Source organism: Biomphalaria glabrata, chromosome 5, assembly GCF_947242115.1.
Source record: "Biomphalaria glabrata chromosome 5, xgBioGlab47.1, whole genome shotgun sequence".
Lineage (NCBI taxonomy): Eukaryota > Metazoa > Mollusca > Gastropoda > Planorbidae > Biomphalaria > Biomphalaria glabrata.
The window spans coordinates 27,776,754-27,797,236 of record NC_074715.1 but is presented as its reverse complement, the minus strand read 5'-3'; the positions used below and the strand labels follow the sequence as shown (position 1 = coordinate 27,797,236).

The 20,483-nt window shown below is 31.5% G+C and overlaps 2 protein-coding genes across 3 annotated transcripts in view; one reads left to right on the top strand and one right to left on the bottom strand.

The window, feature by feature from the left end:
- The first annotated feature begins 2,258 nt into the window (after positions 1–2,258).
- On the top strand, positions 2,259–13,410 carry LOC106069765 (major facilitator superfamily domain-containing protein 1-like). Of its 2 annotated transcripts, none has more exons than XM_013229502.2 (13): positions 2,259–2,411; positions 6,360–6,460; positions 6,991–7,118; positions 7,472–7,527; positions 8,090–8,233; positions 8,751–8,909; positions 9,234–9,349; positions 9,532–9,632; positions 9,770–9,878; positions 10,213–10,350; positions 11,654–11,793; positions 12,552–12,666; positions 12,816–13,410. In XM_013229502.2, exons 2-13 carry the CDS (start codon positions 6,395–6,397, stop codon positions 12,978–12,980), a joined length of 1,437 nt encoding a protein of 478 aa, XP_013084956.2. In that variant the 5' UTR covers positions 2,259–2,411; positions 6,360–6,394; the 3' UTR covers positions 12,981–13,410. The 2 variants fall into 2 exon arrangements, with proteins under 2 accessions (XP_013084956.2, XP_013084955.2); XM_013229501.2 differs by lacking the exon at positions 2,259–2,411 and adding an exon at positions 4,834–5,195.
- Positions 13,411–13,949: 539 nt separating this feature from the next.
- Positions 13,950–20,483, bottom strand: part of LOC106069766 (E3 ubiquitin-protein ligase MIB1-like) — a 130,718-nt gene continuing 124,184 nt past the window's right edge. The window contains exon 22 of the mRNA XM_056029447.1: positions 13,950–20,058. Within this exon, the coding sequence (XP_055885422.1) occupies positions 19,918–20,058 (141 nt within the window). The 3' untranslated portion in view covers positions 13,950–19,917. The remainder of the gene's footprint in view (positions 20,059–20,483) is intronic.

Here is a 20,483-nt window from a genome sequence, read left to right as displayed (position 1 = left end):
TAGATCTAGACTCTATACAAATTATATTTTATTTCACGACAATGCGGAAGTTCCTTTTTAAGAATTTCATATCTACGTCCTTATAGTTTTTCTATTTAAAGTAACAACTACTGGTGAGATCATTTAGGGAATATCCCTTCAATCTATTCTCTCTGTGACAGTAGACTCGATAAATATATCTAGACTATTTTTAGTATTCGGTAATATTTTGTTTTCTTGTATTCTAATCACATTTTGAAAACAAATTTTTAATCATTTTCACTCGTAAGCCCTTTCACAATGGCAAGATACCAAATATAGATGGTACATAGATGGAGATAGATTAAATTATCATTAAATAATATAGTGTAATATTATATTATAGCATATGGGCTATGGGAGTTAAGCAGTACATTGATTTGATAGATAGGCCTACTGATAATAATAATAATAATAATAGTAATTTTATTTATAAAGCGCTGTTAACAAACAAAATGTAGGCTCAATGCGCTGTAATAACATTACAAACACAAACACGACAGCCAAAATAACAATTAATCTTTAAAAAGTTTTAAACAGATATGTCTTATATGTTCTTCTTATTAAAAGTGGTGTAGCATGCGTTGTTTGTCTGAGATCAATGGGGAGTGAGTTGCAAACCTTTGGTCCGTGCACTGAAAAAGCCCGCAGACTCGCAGACCGTAGCTGTTCTAATAATAGAGTCACAGACCACAGACATAGGCGTCTCCTGAATGAGAGCTGCATGGAGATTCTTACAAAGACCGTGGGATACACATTTGATACCAAAAGAAACTCCACTGCCGATGGTAGGCGTAGACGGCGAAAAGAGAGCCTAAATCAACCACCGCAGTACAACGTTTATGTCCTCCACGGACGATGGTATGGCAAAATATTTAGGTCGCAGCTAGGACTACGCGTAGCCACATTAAATAATGTAACGTACTCGCGGCCTACTCCTAATTAATGGTCGGATTCGAAGAAAAGCCGCAGGCCTTCTATTATTATAACGCAAGTGACGGTCAGAGAATGTTTCCATTCACACGGCTGCAATGAGATATGCTAAGTGCCGCTTCTGTTAACCGTTTAGGCCTAAGCAATCTATAGGCTATATAAGCAATATATATATATAAGCACCTATATACAGGGCCGCCGCTAGGTTTTACTAGAAAAAATTATTTATTACGATTGAGCTGGACCATGTACCAAATTGATATAGATCCATTTTAATAGAACTTTACTTTTTTTGTTTCTTCTCATATTCGCGCGTTGTCATATCCCATCATGCCCTCTTAGAGGTTTTATTTCCAATTTTAACTTTGCATTTTTTTTTATTGCGAAGTTACAAAGTCCTTATCCAATTGTATCAGTAATTGGACGATACCCCAGCAAATTTTAATGTATGGCAACATGAGGCGTATTAACTGATACAAACACCAATTTTGTGTGTGTGTCAAATAAACTATTTGTTGATCCTTTGAAACAGAGACATTGCCGATAATATTTAGTTCTGTAAAAGATGCTATAAGGCTGCTTTTCAAAATCATGCATTCTTTTAATGCGTTGTATCTATTGTTGTTTTTTTTTCATTTTAAGAGAATTTTTTTAAAATTTTCTTTCTGCATTATATTCGTGTCTTTTCAGAATTAATATGACTCTAATCATTTATTTCTTTTGTACCTGTACCTGTACTGTCGTCTGTATTTATTTATTCCTAAAACAACCATCATCGACCATTCAGTACGAACTAGAGTGACTCGAACTACAAAAGCCATTGACGGTGAACCTTTTCAACGTTCCGTAAACATTGATAATGATGATCAGGATTGTATTTGGGAGAGATGTGCATTGTCTCCACAATCATCTGACATACGCGGATTCTGAGGTGCCTACAAATTTATCCAACACACCACTAGGACAAAATGAAGCAACTCAACGCTGAGTATTTTTCTTGATTGAAATAAAACACATTAAGGTAGTGTTTCTCAAGATTTCCGGGTGGCGACTCCCTACAAGATAAAATTTAACTTCAATAAATAATAGATATGTTTATATAGATCGATCTAGACTAGTTAATTTACATTTGACGACGCTAACTTCTCAGAGTAATAATAAGACTGATCGTTTGAACGTAGGCCTACAAGTTTCTAGCGATACATCATGTTACAGCCGGACATGTTAATATGCCACTTTTGTATTCTCTGCGAATGCTTGCAGTTAGTGATATCCTTTTCCGAGAAAATAAATGGGAATTCATTTTTCTTGATGTGTCAGCCCTTGGTTTTAAGGATTTGTGGGTCATAATAAAACACGTCTATGAAAATTATCTCTCTCACTCTCGAGCTTTTTAGAACTAAAAGTTCATGTAGGGAGATGTTAAGTTTTCTATTTCCCAGAAAAAAAACGGTTTATAGGTGAGGCAGCCACTAATTTAGAGCTTTTTTTTGAACTATTAGGGAAGGTTGTAGTGCTCCTGTATTCACTACTGGAGTCCAATAAATTTAGGCTATAGGTTAGACTAGACCTTTTATGGATAGGTCTATATAGCCTATTTGTCCGACGGTTCGTTGCGTCTTATATGATATAAATTGACTATTTCTTATACAAAATCATTGTCCAACTTTATGAAATTCGATATACTAAAAAAATAAAATGATACTTTATGTTGTTAAATTTTAAACATTTCAGAAGAAATAGCCCACTCTTGCATTTTTTTATCAATAGAATAAAAGCGCCTGTAAATGTAGATGTTTAAGATATAAAATTTCCTTTTCGTTTGAACTGATCGGAGGTACTTTTTATATAGGCCTATGGAAATAAATCCCGATCAAGCTTGTGTGCGTATTAGGCCTACAATTCAGTTTGAGGTTAGATACGTTTTTCTTTCCTTTTTGAATTCCAAGAAAGGTCAAGCTTTCTTAAAGTGTTTCCAGGAAGCACTGTTTATTACCTTTGCATCTGCATGTGGGAAAACAGTATACGATTAGCCAATCGTAATATGGCAATAAACTTCCCTGAAATACTCTACTAAATAAAAGAATGTAACATTCAATTGCAAGCCCTTCTTTGCATGCAGAGTTTTTATTCCACTAACAACAGGCTAGAGTTCACCCTCTTTAAAATAATAGTGTCTAAATTTGTGAAGACTATGCTTGCATCATTTCTACTAAGCTACAGTCTGTCTGTTTGGAAACTTTGAATGTTTTTTCTCCCACTTCCCATTTTTGGATCAAGTTGAAATGTTTGCCCAATTATTCATTGTCTATGACAACACACGAATCAATCAAAAAGTTAACCAATCTATTACTTGTAATTAATTAATTTTTTTTATTGAAAAAGGGGAGATAAACATTGTCATATTGATAGATATGCCAGTGATTCAATTGTGTTTTTCCCTTTACTCAAAATAAGATATATTTTTTTTTAAAGTATTTTTTAATATTTTGCTTGTTTGTTAGTTTGATTAACATGTTTCGGGCGTTCCTTCAAAATGAAACCTGATTATATCATAGCTCACATGGTCCAGCAGGACGGCAGCTCACATGGTCAAGCAGGACGGCAGCTCACATGGTCAAGCAGGACGGCAGCTCACATGGTCCAACAGGACGCAGCTCACATCGTCCAGCAGGACGGCAGGGTTCAAAACCGGAACCATCGAGATGACAGTTCAGAGCGCAAACTGCACGACCAGGCATATACGTAGTTTAAAATTGGCCTAAAGAGTACCGGTACTACAAAATGTCCATATAGACGGTCTATAGCCTCTGTCGGGTTTGATCCCAACTACCCGTATTTCTGTGCAGAATTTTTTTTTCTATCAGGTAGGCTTAAATTTATAGCCTAATAATGTCAGTTTAATTTAAAATGAGAACTGAAAAATGCAAAAGATATATAAGGAAAAAGGTACTTCCGGCCAAATTTCTAATCCTAGTTTTAAACCAAAGAAATGAAACGCATAAGCGCAACAAAGCCCATTGTGTAACATAGTTAAATCATAAATTATAGTTCCATGGTTAAATCATGGTTGAATACGATACTTATAAAAAAAAAATGCGTATGTTATTTGCAAGTCTTTATCAAAATGTAGGCTTATTTTTTTTTAAAATCTTACTCTAAAAAATCACTATATAATCTCTAAAAGCGGTATCACCGGAATCAACCTGAACTCTGAACAGCATGAGATGGTCACGTGCTGAACTTGGTAGTTAGGGGTACTCATAGAGTTAAGCTAAGTTTACAGTATTTTATAACTACGGATTCAGGTTGTTATATAAATATTTAAAAAAAAAAATTTCCCATGATATCATTGATTTTAAAAAAGGCTTATGAGAAACGAGTCCTTGTAATCACAACAAATTTCCGTAAGGATCAATAAAGCAGTCTTAGTCTTATAATAAAGCTTTTATCAACTCACTCTGTCTGTCTGGTCAAAAGTTTGTACACGTTATTTTTCTCACAATCAATCTCAGATCAAGTTTAAATTTTGCACAATTATTTCTTATAGGTCTACCTGACAAAACAAGAATCAATAATAATAATATATAATAACAAATTAATTAATTAAAAATTGGTAATTAATTATTCTCTTTGGTGTCGAACAAGGGAAAAAATCGTACTTCACAGAATTGTTGGTATCAGTTGAATTAGTACCCTTGTGGAGGCTTTAGTCATATGAGTGAACAAATTCACATTAATAAATCCTTGCTTTTGCACTCTTGTAGGTTTGCGGCTCCTCTTGTGGGCCAAGAAGTGTTCCTAGCTTCACCAAACTGTCGTCCCTTTCGTTTCTTTTAATTCCACAATGCAATGTAACCCATCGCATCATAAAAAAAAAAGCCTACACCTTGATTTTGCTTTCTAGACGCTCAACGCACGTCATTGCCTTTTCCGGTGGGGTAAGCCGCGTCTCTAACTCTAACCTCTCGAAAGATCGTAGACAGGAAAGTAAAGAGGATTACGTTGGCCGTTGCCGCCGTTCATTTCCCCAATGCTACTTATGTGTTCTAGAGCGTTTCTGATTCCTTCCATTTCAGCAACATAGATCTATTATAAAGTTGCTTCTGCCTGTACATGGGCATCCCTTATCCAAATCTAGATCTAGCGCTAAAAGTTACATAGGTCAGGTTTGAATTAGTCACATGACCAGTGGTCATGTGGTAATTCTAAGACAAAAATGGCGTTGTTAAGAGCCACAGATAGTAAGTAAATTACCCTCACCAATTTAATGATTTGTCGATACTACTATTACTAATTACTAGACCTCTTAATTATCTAGTTATCTACGCTCTCGGCATTACACTACAATACTACTAGATCATCTAGTTGAGTACTAGTGTAACTAGATCTACTCATCTAAAGGGGCCTAGAGGCTAGAGGCACTAGACTAGTCAGTGACTAGTCAGTCTAAGTCTTCTAAGTCTAGTCTAGTGACCAGTGACCTAGTCACTACTACTGTACTTAGTAGTGTCACTAGTGACTAGACTTTTAGACTGACTTGCATTGACTAGGACAGGTCACTAGAGTTAGAGCCTAGACACTGACTAAGAGTTACGACTAAGGCAGTCACAGTCTCACTCTCAGTGTTGACTGTTGACAGTCTGGTGGTTACTCTCCATCACTCATCATTCATGTCATGAGTCATAGTATCAGATATTGAAATAATCATGACATTATCATGTATTATTATATTATATAGATCTATTCTGGATCTAGTAAATTTTATGACTGTCACTAGGCTCTTGTCGCCACTTTTGAATTAACTGTTAACGTCCATACCATGATTTGTTAACTAATTAATCTAGATCTAGATTCTAGTTGTGCAGTTGTGGGTATCAATTAAAACTTTAGCCTAATTCATTGGTTTTCCAGGCTGATTCAGGCAACCCATTTCACGCTCTAATGGCACTAGGAAGAAGAAGCTTATGCATGCATTTTTAGGCCTAGCATATGGAATAAGAAATGTTCCTTAATTTTGGCGTCTTTCTAATTTTTTAAAAGTTCAATTATTAAGTTGTGTTTTTGTATTTTTGTAGGTTAGAGTGTTATTGTTCAGAATTTTATGGATTGCTGCTTTTTTACTGTTCATTAATTACAACCTAGTTTACTATATACACAAAAACACTATCTGCATACATTTATTATTTTCTAGTTTTCTATACAACAATGTTGATAAACTTGTTGATTACCCTTATTTTAACAAAGATTAAGATATATGCCTTGTAAAAATAAAATAGAATATTATAATAATTTATTTTGTGGTTTAGAACTATTAGGTATGGAAAATAATATTGATGCCTAAATAGAATACCAAAATATTGTAAATCAATATTACAGAATAAAACTATTTCTTTTCTTTTCCATAGGAGGATATCGGTTCCTTGTTCTTTTTTTCAATTGTATGCTGACATTTGGCTCATATTTTTGTTTTGATATGCCAAGTGTCTTACAAGATGTCTTCACTGAAGTAAGAGCTAGCTGTATATTTTTCCACTGTCATTTTTTGTGAAATATAAATGTGCAAACTTTGAAATGTAAAGACAAATTTCAGTCATTGTGAAATCATTTTTGATTTAAACATGGGAACTTCCAAAAATAATTTTCATAGTTTAAAAAATGAAGTATTTTGATTGCTTTCCTAAACGTGGCATTTCTTGGTATCTATATCAGGATGGAGGAAGTTTGAAGGTGTTAGGACTTTTAATTGTGATTTTATTGTAAGATCCTTTGAAAATGTGCTTTTATGACATTGAGACTTGTAGAAGCTTCTGTGAGTGTATCAGTCATAAACACAGTCAAAGCCAGTCTGAGACCAAGAATACGGAATTTAAAAAAATCTTAAGTTTTTGCAAAATTTTGACTCAAAAATACTGTTAAACTTACAAAATTTTGGTTGTACAAGTTTGGTTTAATTGAGGCACACTTTACATCAGCATTGGATTAAAAAAAAAATGCATATCCTTCCACATTAATAAATTCTTTATGGTATCTTCTTAGGTGAATAACTGTACTAATAGTAATAGTTCAGGCTCTAACAGCTCTGAGATATCGTGCAACAATTGTACAGACTGTCTTGGTATGTCTGATGCTGATTACAACTTGCTTTATGCTATATATGCTTGGACGTAAGTAACAGTTCTAGAGCTTTTTATTTTATGTTTGGTTATTAGACTGCTTGTGCTCTGTGTCCACTATTTGATGCTAAAAAGTTGGCCATCATTTATAATGAATTATAAATTAATTTTGACAAAGGATAATGCTTTAAGCTACAATGCTTTTGAATTATATTTTACATTTTAAATAACCTTTTAAAGCCATATTTAGTAATGAATAAACTTCAACCATAAATGCACTAAAGCTGCTTTCATTGATTTAAAAATGATGTTAAAGAGTCATACAAATTAGATTTTTTGTAATATTTATCTTTGCCAAATGTGCTAAGTTATATATCTTACATTTTTTATTGATTGGCTTTCAGAAATGCTGTAGTTGTCATTGCTGCTGGATTTCTAATTGACAAACTTGGCAATAGAGGTGATTCTAAAAACAATTTTAACTCAATGTATTAATTGTGTAGTGCTGAGAGATTGTTTTTACTAAATTTTGTAATGCCCAGTTGTTTTTTAAAACTATATTTATAATTGATATCTTTATCATATTACCTCTGTGCACTGTGAATTAAATAGATCTAGATTCTAGTATAGTGACCTAGATTAGGCTAATTCCTAATGTCCAAAGTCCCCCTACCCCAACTCTTGATAATATAAACAAAAAATTTACATTTCAGAGACTGACATTTAAATTATAGAAGGCATTAAACATTTTTTTTTTCTATTTCTGCAGCTATATCCTTCTAAAACCATGTTCTAGATCTAGTTATTATCAAGTCCTTTGACTTTTTTCAGGAAATATAAAGCCTCCATAAATACAAGCTACTTCTTTTTCATGTAAATCTGAGTTTCTTGTTTTAAACACATGACATACTCTATGATACTTAATTGATATACACCAGATTAATCTTAATTATCCAATGTTTGCTCGGTCATTCTAAATCTATATAAATTCCAATTGTTCTTATCTGTTTGTTTATTCTCAGTTGGTGTATTTCTATTTTCTACACTTTGCCTTCTGGGATCATCAACCTTCGCTGCTGGTGCATTCCTTAAAGGTACTTCATATCTTTTGCCAATAATGCTGTTTGGTCGTTTGCTCTTTGGGTCTGGAAATGGTTCTCTCACCAGTAAGTACACAAGTTCAATAACATATTATGTCCACATTTTAATAAATAGAAATAAATGTATAAATTGAGGCTTTTATAATTATTGAGAAAAGGAAACTAAAACAAAGGAGGCTATGATTCAAAAGTTATTTGAACACACACCTGTATACCTAACACAAAACAATAAGTACCTATCAAATTTTATTCTCATTGGAATAGTAAGGAAATAACAGTTCAAATCCAAAATATTTTTTTTCATTAATCTAGTAATAGTTTATATAATAAACACTGGAACTACACCTATGCTTTCCATGTTTTTCCATTTAAGCCTTTACATATTCAACCTTAAAATACAAATACATAAATATAGATGATGCTTATGTATAAAACTTTCAAAAACTTTCAATTTTTTTTATTTTATTGTATTTTCTTACTAGACCTGTCATTCTAGAAAGCAATTGATAGTTTTTAAGATACTATTTGTGAGGACTTGAGTTTAAATGTCAAATTAGATAGCTGTGCCACTACTGTTTTTCAGTTGTGCAGAGTCGAGTCACAGCCTACTGGTTTAGAGACAAAGAGTTAGCTATGGCTTTTGGAATAACTTTAGCATTTTCCAGACTTGGAAGTGTGCTTAATTTTTTCTTGACACAACAGTTTGAGGAAAAGTATGGTTTAATCTGGACATTGTGGGGAGGTAAGCAGCATAGGTTAACATTCATTTTTTTTTTTTTTTGAGAAATCTAAAAAAAATCGGTTGAAAAAAAAATATTGCTGGCTTAAGTTACAAACTAAAAAATTAAATTGGGACTTAACATGTAGAAAAAAATCTCTAAAAACAATAGACTTTTATATCATGGAAATATACAAACCTTGTCCTATAATTATTTTTTTTTAAAAAAGGAATTTAGTACTTTGAAAAGTCTCATACCAGAATTGACAATACTTAGCCATTTTATTAAAGATAGTTTTATAGACTATTTAAATATTTCATTTTTTTAAAAACTTGTTTTACTAACAGGTGCCATGCTGTGTGCTCTGGGTTTTATTTCTGCCATTATTCTCAGTATTTTGGATAAAGTTGGTGTCCAACAACTAGGAGATGATGGAACTTTGAAATCAGAATCCAAGAAATTAGTATGTTGATTGATCTTGTATTTTATTCAAAGGGAAAATGTAAATAAAGTTAAATGTAATTCTTTTGTAATGGCAAATACATTTTCTCTTATTGAAGCCATTGCATTTGTTTATCTTTACGTGCTTAACATGAATTTTATTTCAATTTTATTCAAAGTTTTAAAATGTAAATTTCTTCACAGAAATTGTCAGACATTACTCGTTTCTGTCTTCCATTTTGGCTTGTAGTTCTGTCTATCATGTTCTTCTACAATGGAGTATTTCCATTTGTTGCTGATGCCAGGTAGGATAGCAGTTTTATGTAGCTTTTTTTTTTTTTTTATATGTATGTCTAGAATTTTTAAAAATCTTTTTTTTTCTACAATATGTAACACAAATAGATAATTAGTAATACTTTGGGAACATTTTCTTTTACACTAGTAAGTTCATTACAACCAAATATGGGTTTGACAAAAAGCCATCATCTTACATAGCTGGAGCAATCTATGATGTATCAATGGTTTTTTCTCCTTTCCTTGGAGGAATCATAGTAAGTCATTAGAAAGAAAAATATTTTCTAACCATTTTCTATAATAGAAAAAGGTTCTTATTATGAAATAAATATTTTTTTGAGTGAAAAACAACAGCAACACAATGATAACACTTTGAACTTTTTCAGCTATTAGGGATTATGTAAATTAGATCTAAAATTGTATAAATTTTAAAGAATTAATTTTGTGGTCAACAGTTTATTTATCTTTCATTTCTTAATGAGATGCAAAATGAAAGTATGGTTTAATTTATTAAAATCCTTAAAAAAAATAATTTTTAGAGCATCCATGACCATTGTGTGAAATAATTAATTTTATGACCATCATCAACAGGATGTATTTGGCAAGAGAGGCTACATTGCCATGGCGACGGCTGTCCTAACTATTCCCGTCTTTGGGCTTCTGGCATTTAGCTATGTTCATCCATTAGTGTGCACACTATGGTTAGGTATCACATACTCATTTGCCGCTGTAAGTGTTTTTTAGCGCCCCCGAAAGGGGAAAAGACGCTATTAGTTTTGTGCGAAATGTGTGTCCATCTGACCGTCTGTCCGTCCGTCCCGTTTAGATCTCGTAAACTAGAAAAGATATTGAAAATCCAACATCACAATATTTTAGACCATTTAAAGTTCTGATGCAACGGCTACTTTTTTTTTTCTGAAAGCGAAAAATCTAATTTTTAAAATCAATTATGCAAGCAGTTTTTTTTAAAGAGAAAAAGCTAATTAGTATGCATTATAAGTTAGACCTAATTTTGTAAACTTCATTTTCCTGAACTTTTTTTTAATTGCAGGTTTTTTTTTTTTTTTTTTTAAATCTTTTCAAAACAATTAGATCAATTATAAGACATCAGTTAGGCCAGGGGAGTCGCGGTGGCTGAACGGTATTAAGCGCTTGGCTTCCGAACCGGGGGTCCAGGGTTCAAATCCTGGTGAAGACTGGGATTTTCAACTTTGGAATCTTTGGGAGCCTCTGAGTCCACTCAGCTCTAATGGGTACCTGACATTAGTTGAGGAAAAGTAAAGGCGGTTGGTCGTTGTGCTGGCTACATGACACCCTTGTTAACCGTAGGCCACAAAAACAGATGAACTTTACATCATCTGCCACAAGGTCTAAAAGGGGAACTAGTTAGGCCAGTTTCACATCTAAATTTACATTCACTTTCACCTATTCTTTGATCCGCGGGAACGTTGGGACACTACACAAGATCTGTTAACCTTCTTTCTCCATTCTTATCTCTCATTTGTTTTTGAAATAATTTCATTTGGATGTTCTTTCTGAAAATATTGAAGCCTGCCTGGGTGGACCATTTCGGGGGCCGATTTTGAGTTTGTGTTTCCACACAAACTGTCTTTTGTAACCTTGTTTTTTTAATGTTTAGTCAACTATATTAAACTAACTCTAAACATACATTAGTGTAAAGTAAAGAGATCCCTTTGATACCAAGATGTCCATAGAAAAGTTCACTTAATTTCTGTACCTGTTCAGTTAGTCATACCAATTTGTTATTCAAAATGTTAGCTACATTTGGGAGTTTTTTTTTTGTACAAAGAAACTATCTTAAATCTTGAATTGAAATCTGTAAGAGATATAATTAATTGTTAATGTTCTTTCTAAGATTCAAGTTCTATAAATAAGATATTAGTTTGGTAGACAAAGTACTTTTAATTTTTTTTTTTTTTTTTAATTTCAGTCTACTACAAAGCTTTGCAGTTTTAATTTTTCATTTTTGGGTTTTAATTTTTTTCCCATAAATATGTCTGTCTTTCTGAAGGCCAGCATGTGGCCCAGCATTCCTTTAGTGGTGTCCCAGTCGACACTTGGCACAGCTATGGGACTGACCACCAGCATACAGATGATTGGTATAGGCATCTCTAATGTTGTTGTAGGACAGATACTTGGACAGGAAGACCAGTAAGTTTAGAGTTGACCTGAACTTGGCCAGATTAGTAGTGGCCAACTAGATAAATTTAGCTTACACTCCTATTTCCAGTGGTACTGTAAGTCCAAAGCAAAGATAAAATCTAAAGAAAATCATTCTTAAACTTTGTTTTTAAACAAAAAATATGATTACAATTCACATAAAAAACAAAAACACATGGAACAGTGTATCTAGTTTCGACAAATGTTTATATTTTATTTATCTTTAGAATAAACAAATCTTTATAAACACTCCATTTTTCTATGCTCAGTCAGCACTTTCATTTGAAAAATATTTATTTAAAAAAAATCAAAAGATCTGTACACATCTGATATCCACTAAAAAAGATTAGCTTAATGTATTTTCTCCTTCTGTTAGACTTGAGCTTTCCTCGTATAAAAGTTTCAAAAACAGCTGGTAACTTCCTTGTACTGCATTGGAAGCTAATCTATAACACCACATTTTATTGTAATAGAAGTCAAAGTGTCAAACTTGAAGATTAGCAGTGACCATCCAGTTTCATTTAGACTTCATAAGAAATGTAGTGATCTACTAGATAAGCCTCTTTCATCTCATGAGGAAGCAGGAAAGAGAAAAGATCTCTCAAGACATAAAATGACAATGAGACTAGATTTATAAGGACTTGGGTACTGACTACATTCATTGGCTGTAGTAAAGATTTTAGTTGTTTAGTTGTAGAAAAATATTTGTACTAATGCCAAGTTACTAACACTTTTTTCCATTGTTTCAGTACTGACTCTGAGACAAAGTTACACCGCTGGAAATTTGTAATGATATTTCTTTTAGGAAACACTATTTGCTGTATTGTTGCTACTTTTTTCTTAAATGTTGTGGATAAACGTCGAGTAAGTAGATCTAGTTTTTTTAACTGATGTTAAAAGCATTTATCTAATGTTAGTCTTATTCTTTTTACAATTTTACCTTGATAAGAGGTTTTAAAAGGTTTTGACAAAATGTCTTTTAATCTTTAAAACTGTATCACTGTGTTTCTCAGGGTGGAATCTTAAACATTAGCAGACGTGACAAGCTAGAAGCTCAAAAGAAGAATATGGTCGAGAATTCACAGAAAGATTCAGATAATTTCAATGGAGAGGAAGATCTACTTTTGCCTGGTGGTTCTGGGCGTAAATATTTACAAGATGGCAATGCACTCAATTAACTTTTTAGATTTGTTAATTAACATAAATGGAAATTTTATTCCCAGCGTTGTGTTTTGTTTGGAAAGATTTAAGATGTAAACAAATCTAGTCATTTTATTTTTACTTTGGTTGGTATACTACACTGCACATAAATTTTAATTCAATTTGATATTAGTGCATGCACTTAATTGAACAGCATTGTGTATATCTGCAGATGTCACACCAATGTGTTGTATTTGTTCAATACAAAAGTGTCTTCCTTGAATGTATGAATTTCTATTTTGAGTTCTTTCTTAAATGTTTTCAAAATATACATGCCTATTATGTAAAGAAAAAGGCTGCATAATAATAATGGCAGACAAAGTCCAGACTGTTTTGTTAATAGCTTTTGGGATACGAAACATTTTTTCTTGTATTGCAAAAAAAAAAAAAGGGTAGACAAAATCCAGACTGTTTTTTGTTAATAGTTTTTTGAAAAGTTTTTTTTTGTATTGCGTATGTATGTTAAAAAGATTTAACATTAGGATACTTTGATAAACAAAAACCTTCCAGTGGCTTCCTGGTTATACAGCCAGTAAACAGAGCATTCATTATAGCAACAGGAAATTTACTTGTAGATTGATATTATGAAATATATTTGATTAGAATGATGGTTAGGGTCTGAATGTAAATGCATGAAGTGTATTTGTACTCTTTTACTGATCACATTCCATCATGTTCGCTAGTTGGACATATTTTAATGAGTGTACATATTAGTATTATTTGTTTTATTTATTATGTGTACATTTGGAAAGCTTAGATTTCAATATTCTTGTGATATCATTGTACAATTAGAAACAAATCCATATGCTCATGTGTTTACAAAATATATGTAAATATTTGTACTTGTATGAAATATTGAATAGATTTTATTGAAAAAAGCACATCTTCTGGGCTTTTTTAAAAAACAAATTGACCATATAGTGCTAAAATAAGAAAAGAAACTGTAATGACAAAACACAAACTTTATTAAAGATGCCATGTTTCAAAGAATAGAAATTCATTATTTGTAAGCAAAACACTTAACAAAAATAACTTAGGGGGGCCACATACAAAACTTGTAGAGCTTGGGGTCAAAATAAAGCAGACAAGATGTAATCTATTTGCAACAGTCTGTTTATGAGAGGATGAAAATAAACTTTACTATTAACTGATCAGACTGTCCATTAGGTCATCAATGCAAGTCCAAGTGAAGAAGAAATGACAAATGAAACAGCATCATTTATTTTGTTGTAACATTAAAATTTAGTACCAGAACTAATTTTGATTTTGGTGAGACTTAAAGTAATTCATTTGTTAACAGATCATTTTTACACCAATGCACACGATGAATCAATAAACTTAGCAAGATATAAGTAAGCAAAGAAAAAAAAAACACATTTTAGATCTATTAATAAGCCATCAAGCTGTAGCTGAATATTTCAAACCAAACTAACACACAACATGCACAAACCAAAGGGATCACAGACAAGTACACAGATTTCATGACTTTTATTTCTCAATCATTATCTAGACCATATAAATATCAATCTGACTTTAATTAAAACATTAGAATTTCAATGAGGGTTTTGTGTGTCCAGCACATGACTAAATATTCATCCCTCCAACTGTAGAATTTCAAACTAGGCCTTCAAAAAAAAATTACAATTTTAATGGAACTAACTAAAAATTTCCAGATAATATATATGAATAACACTTGACCCTTTGAAGTAAATAAGTTGTACAATAAAAAAAATAATCTTAAGTTCAGTTTATGGTCTCAATAAAACAACCAAAATTTAAATATTAAAAAAACAAGATATTAATCAGAGCTGTCATTTGTTTCTCCATCGTGAAATGGTACAGTAAAAAGTTATAACACTTTTCGTTTTTTTCTTCCCATGTGAGTAGGTTTTATTCTCTTATGTACTTAATTAGTAGAGAATAAAATGAAAAAAAAAATGCTAGCGTTTACACAAATATTTAACTTGTGTTCCAATAAACCTGCACACAGAAATGTAAATATAACCATTTTGTTTGGACAGAACAAGATATTTAAAATATAACTATTTGCTTCCAGAACTATTTTCATAAGGATTATTCTTTCTTGATAGTCACAGTTTTCAAATGATAACTTTCTTTGTAAGTACATTTATGTCCAATTTAAACTTTGCTTGAGATAGAGAAAGTGAATTCTACAGTACTAAACTGCTTTGCTTGAACAACTGAGTGGATGGCATTGAAGTATGAGAAGTGAAACTGAATTATTGGAAACTGTAAGCATGCAAGTGAAGTTGTCTCCCCTAATACATTCACTCTAATTTGCAAGACTAAAAAGAATATTTTTCAGAAAGGAATAAAAGCACAAATGCATTTTCAACATACAAGCCTATGAAAAAAAAAGGCGTCAGTTTCTCTATAGAATAAATTTTTTTTTTGTATATTCCATTTGTTACCAAAATGTCACTTTAAAAATGCAATTAAGAAAGTCAATCCTATCAAAGACACAAGTAAACCTTTGGAAGTAAATTAAAGCTGTCTTATCACTCTGCACACCATTAATAAATCCAGCTTAATTAAACCAACAGTCAATAGGACCAAGCCATTATTTCCTCTAATTATACAGAAACAAAACAAATTGAATTACATAAGGCAAAATGTTCACTATATAACTTTATAGCTCTAATTTATTTTCAATGGACCATAGAACACTAAAGTATAAAAAACTACTTCCTGATGGAAATATGGAATTTCAAGGAGAAAGAATTGTACACTTTTTTATTCTTCCACTTCAGCTTTAATGCCACCCCAAATATGAAGATTGCAATAATGCAAATGTTGCTCCCAGCATCAGAAGACCAAGAAAAAGATAATGCTTGTTATGAGATGGTGCCAGAGATAACACAGAATATAAGGAAATACTGATAAACTTTGCACTATTTAATAAAAAAAGGGAAATGAAGGCAGTCCCATAGATGCATCAGATATTTGTTATTATTTTGTTGGTTATCAATACAATGCCTAACATACTGGATAAGTCTTCTAACATTGACATATTTTTAGCAATGTATTATGTTTTGCACCCTAGGTATTATGAAGATTGTTTCAAAGGATTTGACTACTTACTTTTCCATGTATAAAATTTGTGAGCTTAAAGTAGTTGTAATCTCTATGTTTGATAAAAGTGTGCACCACAAAACAGAAGCCATTAATAATGACATTTCAGTATTGTTTATAACATAAAGCAGTGATGCTCTATATCCTGCCCATGATGTGATGGCCCCTCAAAAATGCCGACCACAATACAGACCCAAAATAATTTGACCACAATACAGAACCAAAACAATTTGTTCTATTGAATTGATGATTCTTTATGTGACTTCAAATTTATATCCCCCCAAGACCCCCCAAAAAGATTGACATTTTTGATGTATAGCACATTCCCTCTACTAACATCAGGTATGTTACTAAAACCAAAGTCATCCCAACCTGATGTGGTCCAATCAACAGGAACCAATTGTTTTTATATTTATTGATGAGATAGAGAACTCTTTATACATGATTGACTTAAATATAAAGCTGATGTCATAGAGATATTAAATAAAAAAAAAAGCATAAGTTTAAAAAACATGGAGAAACAGATTCAAATATCTTTAGTTTGTTACAATGTTCAAGAAATGATTGCCTCAAAGCTTTTTTTTTTCTCTCTCTGTATAAAAAAGTCCAAATAGCAGACAAAAGGCAGGGAGAGTGAGAAAAGCAGCTTTTTCCTGTCATGCAGTATTTCAACCTTTTGAACTAACTAAGCAGTCATTTATCAAATGAAATACTGCACTCAACCTTAAACTTTCAACTCAAAAACAAGCCTTATTATTAATTTTGCTAAATTAAAAAAACAAACCCACAAATAAAAACCTCTTCAATTGAATATGTTGTTCAGTACAAAATAAAAGATACATTTGCAACTATGTAATAGGGGAGCCTGTATTGGTTTACAAGCTGTATGTTTTCAGAAAGAACTGTAGAAGATCAAAAGTATTCCATTTATTTGATGAAAACATGGCATTAAGAAAATGTCAATTATTAGGACAAAGCAGGCAGGATAGAAGAATTGCCTACCTCATATTTCTAAAGACAAATCAAAATCAGTCAAGTGAGATATATTACTATTTATTGAAGTGACTTCATTACAAGTAATGTCACAGCCAGCAAAACATTTATTAAATAAACAGTTTAAAAATAAACAATTCAATGGAAAAAAGAAAAGACAATCTGTGGACATTTTACAAATATAAAGATCTTAGTCAAACCATCATGATGTATGATATCAATAAAAAAAAAATGAAGTAGAAATATGAAAAGCAAATACCAATGTGAAAAATTATAATAGCTGTTGAATACTACACAGTAATATCCAAAGTCATTCCCTTACAGGACATCAACTCATTGTGGTCTCCTAGACTAGGCCCACCTGCAATGCTATTACTTGTAACAATATACAAGTACATATAAAACAACAAAACAATTCATCATGTAGTTGTTGGCTATCAAACACAAACTTTTATCAAAGAAAAATCTCAATAAAATAATATTGTTTCTTCTATAACACACAAAATAGAGTCATAGAAAGTGTTATGACACAAAACTAATGTACATTCTAACAGAACCTTGTGAAACAAGCATAGGATGCACTTAGGCAAAAACATCATGGCATCAATAGAAGTCAAACACAAACCATGAAAAATTAAGCACAAAATTCACATCAGGACAAAAAAAATTATTAATTATTCTCAACTATATCAATTAAATAGAATATACATGACATTTGAAAACTGTATGAAGAAAATGATTCACAAATTTGGTGAGATTTCTGAGCAAGTTGTTGAGGTTGTATCAAAACTCATTCAAATACTTGAAAGAAAGAAAAAATTCACAATTGCTTCCTAAATACTTAGCCAAATACAATCTCAGTTGTTGTTTTTTTAACAATTTCAGAAAAAAAAAAAAAAAAAAACATTATTTGTTTCCTTAGATATTAAACATACACAAAAACATAGGCATGACATTGGTGCTCTGACCCACATTGAAATTAATGCACTAAATCTACATTAACTTTCACATGACATAAACAATAAGAATCAATGTGCATTGTGGTTGTATTTAAACGAGTTCAAACTGCCTTGATAAGATCAAGTAAAATTGAGTAAGTCTTTGGCAGTGAACAAAATAAAATATGTTTTCTTGAAGAAAAAAAAAAATTAGTCTCTCAAGCATTAGTATATCAGCAAATTAATACAAACTAGATTGACTCTAATAAATGGTTCATATATAGTACTACAGTTATACAAGACTACAATGAGACCATATTATAGCACCAAGCAAGTTCGACCGGATCACATCAAACAGTTAAAAAGTTGTTTAAACTTTAACAAAAAAAAACTTTTATTTTGAATAGAACACCAGCAGCTAAGCCTTTTTCTTTCAAAGTGCAAAGAATGTTTTTATAAATAATTAGTTGAGTTCATAAAAATTACAGACAAAATAAGTTAAAAGAAAATACTGTTTCTTCACTTGATTCCATTAAATCTTTTTATGAATTATATTGTTTTTATAACATATTTATTACATACAAATACAAAAGGAGGCATCTACGTGTATTATAACCTAGCCAGTTTCTAAATTACAAGCAGTAGAATAATTTCAAGTAAATATCTTGAAACAAAATACAACAAATCAAACTGTACATGCAGAAATATTTGTCTCTTGTGGATGAGGCAAACATGTCACAAACTAGTATAAAAAAACAAGTTGCAAAGAGGTGATAGACAAAAGTGTCATAAATTAAGTCCTACTGACTAAATTTGTTTGACTTTTAAGACTGATTAAAACAATTTTTCTTTCAATCATGTGACTGAAGTTGTCTGATTTAATATAAAGTCATGCAACAGACTGAACAGTATAAAATGTTCTTTTGATGAGACTAAAGATAGGACAGACAACATTGTGGATAACAAAGAATCAATTGTTCACTGTTTGGACTAAGAACTCACTAATAGTGGAATAGCTATTTTGGTACACACTATTATAGAGAAACTGAAGAGGAGAAAACAAAAGACAAACTGTTCGATATTACAGAATAAATATTGACTAAACGAATATATTGCTATAACTTCTAATCTGTGCAGTGTTTCTTGGATGATGACCTGACAAATAGTCAGTTAAATAGATGATGTTTAGAGCCATTTTGTTCTTATTTCAAATATTTACAATAAAAAGGTTTCAACAACTTCAAAACTATATAAGTCTTGAATGTAGCCTATATATGTAGGAAATAACTGTGCAAGAAATATGCAGGTACTTCAATGTTTAGAATGCACTCAAACTAAATGTCACTGGGTGATTATATTAAAGCCAATAGTTGATGTGTCATTCAACTCATCACACATGCAAAGATTATCAGAACTAAAATTAGTCATTAATTTAAAAAAATAACAACACAATACTATTTGATTTTGCATTACACTCTTCCAAACTTTTATAGCATGACTACACTACCTCTAGGCACTCAAAAAACACATTACAAGTTATATCTCATGCTAAAAATTCAGACCTTTAGTTTTACAGCTAAGCAATTTATGCTACTCATGCCACACATTGATGATTACAATTAATATATATATATACACACACACACACAAATCTGACAAAATAATTTGTATGGATTCAAAGTCTGAAAAAAATGACATCAGCTAACAATTAAAAAAAATTTGTTTGAAAATGAACACTTTCTTTCAGAAAATGATTTACTTTAGAATGACATGAACAAATTATGTACTGGCCGAAATAAAAAAAAATGAAAACATGCAGTTGAATGCAGACAATGAGTTCCACGTAGACTGCAACCTTAGTGAATACACTCTGGTTTGAGATCCACTGCCTCTAATAAAGTAAAATTCTTTTCTCCACAGATTTACGACAAATCGGGCATTCGTTGAGTCGATCACCACATAGTTGGCATGCTCCATGTCCACAAAGGAAAATCATGTTCTTGAGTCTGTCCATACAAACAGGACAGCAAGTCTAGGCAAAATGTACAAAAGAGGTTATCAAATAATAGCAAGGATTATGTTTGTTTCTTAACAAGAAAAATGAGCTTTAATAAAGACAAATCATTAGAATCAGAAGAAAGAATCAATAAGAAAAACAATCTGTCATTTAGCAAGAAATTAATTTTTTATTTTTAAATAAGTTGATAAATCAAGAACAATAAATGTAAATGTTAGGTTAGTTTTATGAAATAAATGCCAGTATGTTTCCTGACAAAGTCTCTTTGTACAACATCTGTTCCTAGAAGTGAGGTATATCTCAACACTACAACCTTTTTTGTTAAAAAGTAGCCTACCACTAAATGAGGATCAGTAAATTGAAGTACCATTATCAAAGAACCATTAATTTTACCCATGTTCTTTTGAACAAAAAAAGTCATTATAACCAATATAATGAAG

Bases quoted from the DNA above. Each gene is read 5' to 3' on its own strand.
- LOC106069765 (XM_013229501.2), top strand. From the start codon at position 5,171: ATGGCGTTGTTAAGAGCCACAGATA. The intron at 7,119-7,471 runs GTAAGTAACAGT...ATTGGCTTTCAG, and splicing joins TATGCTATATATGCTTGGAC to AAATGCTGTAGTTGTCATTG. The intron at 11,794-12,551 runs GTAAGTTTAGAG...CCATTGTTTCAG, and splicing joins ATACTTGGACAGGAAGACCA to TACTGACTCTGAGACAAAGT.